The 9,733-nt window shown below is 34.9% G+C and overlaps 1 protein-coding gene across 2 annotated transcripts; it reads right to left on the bottom strand.

The window, feature by feature from the left end:
- Positions 1-4,523: 4,523 nt before the first annotated feature.
- Positions 4,524-9,525, bottom strand: LOC107464864 (exocyst complex component EXO70A1). 2 transcript variants are annotated; one of them, XM_021132161.2, is made up of 4 exons: positions 7,059-9,525; positions 5,610-6,047; positions 5,124-5,180; positions 4,524-4,823 (listed from the first exon to the last, which is right to left on the bottom strand). In XM_021132161.2, exon 1 carries the CDS (start codon positions 9,151-9,153, stop codon positions 7,237-7,239), a length of 1,917 nt encoding a protein of 638 aa, XP_020987820.1. In that variant the 5' UTR covers positions 9,154-9,525; the 3' UTR covers positions 4,524-4,823; positions 5,124-5,180; positions 5,610-6,047; positions 7,059-7,236. The 2 variants fall into 2 exon arrangements, with proteins under 2 accessions (XP_020987820.1, XP_052110034.1); XM_052254074.1 differs by lacking the exon at positions 5,610-6,047.
- Between the last annotated feature and the right edge of the window lie 208 nt (positions 9,526-9,733).

Raw genomic sequence — 9,733 nt, 5'->3', positions numbered from 1 at the left:
TAACACATGCAACACACATAAGTAAAAAGTACTTTGAGTTAAACTTTAAGCTTCCTCTTACTTGGACGAATGCACCAGCTTGAATAATAAAGATCAACTCGTTTAGGTTTGTTGTGCCTTGGCATAGACGGACAAGGGACACCCTAAACAAATTGATATAAGAGATTAGAAATATAATATAAATTCTCAATCCCAAAAGAATGAAAAATCATATCTAGCTAAGAATAAGATCATTATCATTTTTAGCTACAAGCTATTCCATGTCAAGGGAAATGACTTATTGAATCCCAATAACTTCACTTTAATATTGCTATGAGGTTGAGTAAACAATAAGGCAGCACACTTCACAATATTAGTGACATGGATTTCAAGTCTCTCTGTACTTATGAAGCTATAAAAAACTAGTGTGTAAATATTTGCAGACAAGGGAAGAGAAAGGAAAATGGTATGTTTTGACACAAATTATGTTTCTAGAATGGATAATCAAGATGAATAAACATAATTTTTTTATGACAATAAGACAGTGATTCTTTTGAGCTGAAGTATCCTAGAAACTTGATAGTAGTCAAATTTTTAACTAAAAAACTGAAAGCTAAATTGCAACATCATAAGTCTTTGTTATAAAGCCATCACCATTTCACACTATTATCCAGCAGAGAAAACATTTACAAACCTTTGTTACGCAGCAGTAAGCTTGTCCAGCATCCCAAATTTTTCTACCAATGATATATTCTCTATCACTGCAAAAGAAGGGGAACTGCAGCAAGCGAGAATTGCAATTCGCAACACATTAGAATATGCCAAAGGCAATTGCAAGAAACATCTAAATCCAAAAGGAAGTTGAGATTGACTCCGGTGTCCAGCAAATTAAACAGCAATAAACAGCAACCATATTGACTTGGAATGGTTCAAATTAAACAGCAATAAATAGCAACCATAAACAGCAATAAACACTAAACAGCAACCACCAGTAAACAGCAAATGGTTCATATTGACTCGGGCTCCATATTGACAGTAAACAACCACCAATAAACAACCAGTAAACAGCAATAAACAGCAAATTACCTGAATCGGTGGCTCGGGCTCCATGTTGACTTGGGAGGAAGGCTGACTGGGAGACTCGGAGGTGCTGCCGTGCTGGGAGTGGGTTGAACTGATGATAGTGGCGCTGAGTGGGAGAACCCAGAAACACTGCTGGCGCTGGGTGGTGGCGTCTCAACGGCGACGGCGTGGTGCTGTGCGTGGGCGATGGCGTGGTGCTGTGGGTGGCGTCTCCGCGAAGAGGAAGGTTTCGGCGTGGTGCTGTGGGTGGCGTCGTGCTTTGGGGATTTGGAGAAGAGAGAGCGAGAGTGACTGAGTGCGACGGCGTGGCTTCGTTTGTGTGTATGTGCGACGGGCCAAAGGCTTCGCGGTGGTGGCCTGGTGGGTGGCTGGGTGCGATGAGTACTGAAGAGGGAGCGGTGGCTGGCTGGCTGGGCGCAGGTCGGCAGCCGGCAGGTGTGAACGTTTGAAAGGGGGTATGGGTGTGTCACGCGTGTGGGGGTGGGTTAGTAACGTTTACGTTTAGGGTTTTTTTACTAACCGGTTCGGTTCGGTTCGGTTAAGGTTTTCAGATGCAAAACCAAAAACCGAACCGAACCGAACAAAAAACAGCAAAATCAATTTTTTTCGGTTATCGGTTAATTCGGTTTTCGATTTTTTCGGTTCGGTTCGTCGGTTTAGTTCGGTCCGGATCGATTTTGAACACCCCTATTGGGGATCGAAACCGTGAAGGCACTATTTATATTTGAGGCATGGCACCTATTAAACTCTAAAGTCCAAATAAAAATAGTATCTAAAGTTCAAAAGATAATATATCTAAAATCCAAAAGATAATTATCTAAGGAACAAAAGATAATATCTTGTTTTATTCTTATTTAATTCCAAATCAAAAGTAATAATGACTTATTCAATTTAGCATTTATAACAATAAATAAAATCACCATTATATAAGCTATTTAATTTAATATAGCATAATTTATTATTATAATTAATATATATATTACTCACAAATAAATTAAAAAATTAAAATAATTTTTTAACAGGAACTTCTCCCATATTGCTAACGGATGAAGGTTGAACAACCTATTTTTGCATGCTCCAACACTGAGAAATAATTTTGTTTTATTTAAATCCTATTTTAGTCTTTAATTTTTTAATTGCTATAGTTTGATCCTTTAAATTTAAAAAAGTGTAATAATATAGTTTCTTGTATATCTTCTGTCATTAGAATTTAATACGACGTAGTTTAAATTTTGTCATATTAAACATATTAAAATGTCGTGGTATGCGTTTTAGCACTAAAAAAATATTAGACAACATTGTTTGAGGGTTTGAACAATACTAAAATATTACTCCTCTTCTTTTTAAGAATTGTTCAAACCCTGAATTTAGCACCAAAACATATACAATATCATTTTAATATATTCAAAGTGACAATACTTGAATTGTGTCATTAATGACGTTGAGAAAGGACTATATTGGTACATTTTTTTTAAGGAAAATATTAGGGGACAATGATTTTGTTGAATAATATAAACAACCACCAATCAAATTAAAACACACTACACTTCTAAATTTTAATATTAAAATAAACATTCATACACTAATAAAATAAACATCTGATATATCTATTATTTACATTGTTTAATATTTTTATTATTTATTTATACTTTTTCTTCTTCTAATATAAAAAACCCAACTATAACGATTAAAAAGTTAGAAACCAAATCAACAACGTAACTCGCCAATATCAGAAATCAAAACTCAATATTTTAAAAAATCTATTTTTGATCAGAATTTGTCTTGCCAAAACAATGTGTTATTGAGCTGTGTGAAAACGGTCATTTTAGCCACGTCAGATAAAGAGCAATTCTGTAGTGACGCGTATCATTGCTATAGCCACGTAGGCCTATTAACGGACGTATAAGGGACTAATTGATTTATAAAAATATTTTTTGTTTTTAATTTTTGTTTTTATTTTTTTAAAATAATTTTTATTTTTAACTTTTTATATTTTAAAAAAATTGATTAATTTATAATTTTAATTTCATTATTTTTTATTTTTTCAGTTTTTATTATTAATTTAAATTTCTATGTGCCTAAAATCAATAACATACACTTATTCATTGTTCTTATTTAGATTTTGAATTACATTTTTTTTTTATGTTTTTGTATGCTTTTTTCACCTATAACTTTTATAAATTCAATTATGAAAACATTTTGTTTTGGTTTAATATATACATAATATTGTATTATTTGATCATTTAAATGNATGTTATATACATAAAATTATGGATATTATATAGATCGAATGATGGACAACCTCTTTATTATATAAGTTCGAAAGTTATTAAAATCTTTTGTTAAGGGGGTAAATGAGTAGTTCTCTCCATCAAAAACGTCAAGCACAAAGATGCCATTAAATTTTTATTTTTTTCTAAAAAAATACTGAATGTATATAAATTAAAAGAAAAGATAGATAAATTTTTAATTTTTTAAATTTTTAATAAATATATTTTTGACAAAATTTAAATACAAAAAATTTTTTATTTTAATATACAGAGAACAATTTAATTCTTTAATCTATTTACTTTTCATACACCAAATGAATTGGTTGACGTGATTGAAACGGTATCCAAGTGTCTGTTATGGTGCCACACTAGAAGAGGAATAAAGTTCGAAAGACAAATAAGTTCTTGATGTCATTTTACAAATAAAGTTTGAAGGACAAATAGGTCCTTGAGAATTTAGTTCATTATGTTTCTATATGTATCATATATTACTATCTAATTGAAATATACATATATTATGTATCATATATTATTATCTAATTTAATAATCAAATGTGTCACATGTCATTCTTATTAAAATTAAGAGAAAATATTTTTTTTCAAAATTAATAAACTCCCTTTTTTAATTCTCTCATCTATCTCTCTTCATGTAAAAGTATACATGTTAAATTATTTTACAATTAAAATATTTTAAATATAAAAGTAGACATATTAAATTATTTTAAATTTTAGATAACCAATGTTAAAATTAACTATTAATAAAAAATTAGACTTTTTCATATAAAAATAATAATCAAAAATCTTATTATTTAATTTTTTATCTACAGATATCTTGGTCTTCTTAGTCAGAGACTTTTGTCAACTTACGACTTTTTTGTAAAAGTAATTTGATTTTATAAATCTTTTGTGCCATACATAATTTATACTGTCAGAACAAAGTGAACTATAATTTTAAAAAATTTTATTCCCGTAATATTATTATGGATAAAAAGACTAGTTCTAATATAATACACAAATGCACTAATGCTATCTTAATACATGAATGATGTACATGTGAATTAATGCTAATTTGATGCATAAATGAACTGATGCTAACTAATACCACTGGTATGATGAAAATTGAACTAATGTAATTTAACAAGTTATAATATAATACACAAATGCACTAATTCTAACTAATGCTAATTAATGTGAGAAAACTGAACTAATGCAATTTAAGAAAAAAAAGTAGAAACAGAACAAGCCCAATTTCTACAATTTTAATACAAATAATCTAAATTGCAGAATACAACAAGTTAACTGAATTTCAAAATACAAACATAATTTTTTAAACTAAATTCTCATAATAGAAGTATAATAAAAGCATAATGAACTAAATTCTCAAGGACCTATTTGTCTTTCGAACTTTATTTGCAAAACGACGTCAAGGACTTATTTGTCCTTTGAACTTTATTCCCCTTCCAGCGTGGCACCATAACGGACACCTGGACACTGTTTCAACTATGTCAGTCAGATCTGTTTGGTGTATGAGAGGCAAATAGATGGAAGGATTAAATTGTCCTCCGTTTATTAAAGTCAATGACTTTTTTGTATTTAAATTTTGTCAAAGATGTATTTGTCAAAAATTAAAAAAAATCAGAACCTATCTATCATTTTTTCTATAAATTATTACTAATTAAATCTCTTATTAAAATAATTAAACTATTTTTCTAAAATAACACTAAATACATAATATAACCGACATTACCATTAACGTTGTGAATGAAAAATCATAATAATATCATTACATACCAATGCAACGCATGAAGGAGATTTATTGCTGCAGGGTGACGAAGGTTTCATTGTGTCCTTCAAAAAAAAAAAAAAATTAGTATTAATGCTAATTAAAAGATATTATTTTATTAGTCTTTAGTAGTGTATAAGAAAATTAAATAATTAATGACAAACCAATGTGTGATATGGTGCGTGGATATTAAAAGGAAAAATATATGGAAGTGATACAAATAAAGTCAAATAAGAAAACTTTTAATTTTTTTAGACTGAAATTTTTGGTTCCCAATCATTTTTCTCAATGGAAAAACAATACTAGAAAAATTTCATTAATACCAATAATGCTAAAAAGACAAAAAAAAAACCTAAAATTTAGTTTATTTAATATTTATTAATTGTGGTAGGTAATTTAGTCATCTAGTAACACCTAAACAAATATGATTTACTATTCCGGCTGTGTCAATTGCCAGTATAATTCTAATGACTGTATAAAAGAAAAGCACTCACTCAATTGCAAAGGATAACTATCCATGATAAAGAAGATTGCTCTCATTTAAGGGTTTGTCTCAGTTAAGGGACTTTTTTAAATCCAGGTGAATCGACCAAATCGCAGATGACTCAACCGGTTCACCGGTTATCAACCAGCTCAAACTGTTTTTTGTTTTTTCCCAATTCTTTGAGAGGCCTATGATGATTGGATCGGCAACTGTTCAGTTCCCGATTAATCCAGTCATTCAGTCGAACCAGGCTAATTCTCAAAACCTTGCAAACTAGTCCCGTGTTAGATTCCTATTAATCTCCGGCTAACAAATTCAACCAAATCAATCTTCATTGTTATTTAAAAATAAAAATTAAAAAAAAGCCATGAAAAGCCACTAAAGATTTTTAATATTTCAAGTCGGTACGTCCAACTATGCAAGCTTCCATTAGCCTCTCCAGAAGAACCTAACATGAAGATTGATTTGTCCAATTAAAAATTAACTTGATAATTAAAACACATCGATAATACTAAAAAGACCAAAGATAATCAGCTCAAATTTATTTTATTTAATATTTATTTATTACAGAATATATTAAATAAAACTAAAAATAATAAATTTTGGTTGTTTTTTTACTAATTTTTTTTTGTTATCAAATATTTTTATTAAAACATATTAGACACTAAAATTTCCAACTAAAAAATCCTTAAAAAATTATTTAGGGTATTACTCATTTAAGAAATACGAGCCATGATACCATTTCTCAAATAAGTATATGCTTACAAGGTGCTATCCAATATGGCTGTGTGATCCTCATAAAATAAGACCTTTCAAGTTTCAATAAAACGGTATGATTTCTAATGAGCAGAACATTAGTATTTTATCATGAAGCATAAAAGGAGACATCATCATTAACCAGTACCAGATGATCCAATTGCAAACAACACAGGTACCCCAATCAAAGTTCTCCGAGGTAACCAAGTTGGTGAGACGTATAATCAATCACCGATACCTATGAATTTAGCTTACTGAAACAGTTTAAATCAGTTTGTACTTGAAACGAATTATGAATTTATGATATACTATACTTGGCAAAGCTATTATTACGCTGTATAAATAGCAAATCAAATAAATGGACGAAAGATCCACGAGGTTGCATTTTTGGCAACAAAATTTATCATGATTTGTGGGGTAGTATTATTCTAAGATGTTTGGTGTATGAATCTCAAGAAATATCAAAACATAAGATACAGATGCCGAAAGGCCAAAAGCTACAAAAACTTCAATTTCAACATGCATCTATTAGTTTCAAAACTATCACATTGTATAGAGTCATATGAAGCTACAAGAGGAAACATCCTTTTAACCTTCAGAACCTTAAGAGCTAAAAATGAGAACACACATACAACAAATTCCAATAATATAAACAAATGAAACAAAATCTAGAATGTGGTATGAAATCAAATAACATGCTTACATGGCAGCAGCATTCAGGAACTTCAACGAGATTATGAATCAGCTCTTCCATTCTTTGAGAAATCTTGAAGCACTTGTGCACCCAATTACCTGAACGCTCCAGGAAGGAAAGAAAAAAAAATTGAAAGAATGTGTCCTAAGATCTAATTTGTGGAAGTCAATTTAGAATTTTCAGTCCATCATTGAGATCTCCTCCTCAGGTGCTGCGAAACAGGGGTTCCTTCGAAAAAATCCAAAACAGCATCTTCCAAGTCCTCAACAGAGTATTTAATGTAGTTCTCTGGATGCCTTCCACTCTCTATATGGCTCCTGAATCGCCCAAGAAAGGAGCGGTATGCCGGGATCAGCTTCTCCGATATAGATATTCTAAGCTCCTCACGGAGCTGAGAATCCGGTATCAACCAAACAGCTTGAGTCCTATGAACCTCCTCGAACATGGCATTGAAGGACTTAAACCTTTCCCTCAAAGCACTCCTGGAGACGCCGGAAGAAAAGCCACCACTTACATGGAGTCCCTCATCTCTCAAACAATACAAGACCCTGACCCAAGTTGCCCTCTGGTAGCTGGTAGCAGCCTGGCGGAACTTTCCGGTGAGGCGCTTCAAATACTCATCACCAATCATTTGCCTTAACTCAGGGGAGCCCCTCACCTTCTGAACAATGTAGTGGACATTGTTCATTATAAAGAGGTGAGAAAGAGATGCATCTTTATAGTGCTTGGACTTACCATCTAAGTTGAACTGCAATATCACAATGATCCAAATCAAGTGGATAGCCAGAGGGGTCTTGCCCTCCAGCTCAGTGAAATCCATGTCCGGAGTAGAAGGATCACCGGAATACCGAGACCCTGTAGATGGCTTCGACACAATAAGCTCGTTCAAAGTCTGCTTGTAATCCGAGATCAAGCTGATATAGTTCATAACATACCTCGTCAAGGGGTGAATGGTGCCACCAGGGACAGGGACCTTGGAAGGTTCTCGAAGCACGGCGTTCTCGAACTCCGAGAGGATCCCTCGGGCGGCCTCCGCCAAACGGGAAAGTATCTCGGCGGCCTGAATCCGAATGGACTCGGAGGACTTGGAGTCGAAAACCACATCAATGTCCGGTATAAGGTCCATTAACGCATCATGAAGGTCAAGAATCTTGAAGAGCTTCTCAGGGGATCTCCGGCTTATGCTAATGGCCTCGGCGAAGTTGAAGAGCTGAATGGCGGGGCCCTTCACTGTCTCCATGAAGCAAGCATCGTCGATGGCGGTGCCGACTCCATCGAAGATTTGCTCGCAAAGTTTCTTCTCGCTGGCGAAGAGAGTCCTCACACACACCTTGGCGGCCCTTATCCAGCGCCTGATCTTGGCTTCAAGTTGCTCCCATTCCAGCCGCTGAACGTCGCCTATGCTCAGCTTCTCGATCCCAAGCCTCCGGAAACTGGCGTCCACGGCGGACTTCCTCACGCTGCCGTACACCTGAATACACTCGCGGAGGTAGCCGGACGAGATCATCCTCTCCGCGATGCTGCGGAGGTCGTAGACTGCTTCCGAGGGTATCAGATCGATCTCCCGGATGCTGCTAGTGGAGCGGTAGCTGCTGTTCACGCTGGAAGCACCGTCGCCGCTGTTGAAGCGGAAGAGATTAGCGCAGCCATCGGCCTCGCTGCTGTCTCCGTCGTTGAGATGGCGTTGCTTTGAAGCTGAGGAAAAGGAGGACGATGAGGAAGAATCAGCAGCTGCGTCTTGTTGTTGTTGTTGTTGTTGTTGGTCATGGTCTTCTTCGTCTTCTGGGGTGGTGAAATGGAGGGAAGTGGGGTCTATGAGTGAATCGGCTTCGATGGGGTTGGTGTGGGAGATGAGGATGTTGCGGAACTCGTCCTCCAGGCGAGCCATAGCGATCTGGAGGGCACAGTTGACCTTCGGGTCGTCGGAGATAGAGGCGGAGGACATGGACCGTTGGATTTCATCCACGGCCTGGAGGTAACGATCCACCTCCTGGCGGTCACCGTCGAAGATCATCTTCTCCCTTGCTTCCTCCGACGCAGTCGAGTCCCACCGGAGGATGATCTTCTCCGCCGTCTCAAACGGTAATGTTTCCGGCGACTCCATGATTCGAGGGTGTGTTATAAGTAAGCGGTAGTGATTGGTTAAAAGAAAGACAGAGAGAAACAGAAAGTGAGAAAACTACGGAGAATCTGAAAATTGATAAAGGTAGAGAAATAAAGTAAAGGGGAAAGGGGTGGAAGATACTAGTTGGATTTTTAGGGCTATTATTTGGGAAAGGTAAAGAGGAAAAGGAAAGAGGAGAGAGAGGCGATGGTGGCTGTGGAGAGTTTTTGTCTGAATGTGGAAGTGAGGGAGACTGCGCCAAAGTTGGCGTCTTTGACAGGATAGAAGACTGAATGAGGAAAAGGAAAGCAGCTGAGTTTGGAGTTTGGGTTTGGGATTTGTATTGTGCTAAGTAACAAACACTTGCGTTTCGGGACATTGTTCTCTTCATTTTGACATTTTAAGTGTCGCCGCTGGAATCTCCAAAGGACATACCACCAAAATTTACTTCATTTCATTTTTTTTTATTTTTTCACTTTTTTGCATGCTTGTTAATTAATTACTATCCTTTTTCAAGTGATGATCAACTTATCATGATTTCGAATCTCGATTCCTTTTTCTTTTTTGTGTCCTTTCAGTA

The sequence above is a fragment of the Arachis duranensis genome, chromosome 9, assembly GCF_000817695.3.
Source record: "Arachis duranensis cultivar V14167 chromosome 9, aradu.V14167.gnm2.J7QH, whole genome shotgun sequence".
In the NCBI taxonomy this organism is placed as follows: Eukaryota; Viridiplantae; Streptophyta; class Magnoliopsida; order Fabales; family Fabaceae; genus Arachis; species Arachis duranensis.
This window is presented reverse-complemented; position numbering and strand designations above follow the sequence as displayed.

Excerpts from the sequence above, each read along its gene's own strand:
- LOC107464864 (XM_021132161.2), bottom strand. The coding sequence starts at position 9,153 with ATGGAGTCGCCGGAAACATTACCGTTTGAGACGGCGGAGAAGATCATC.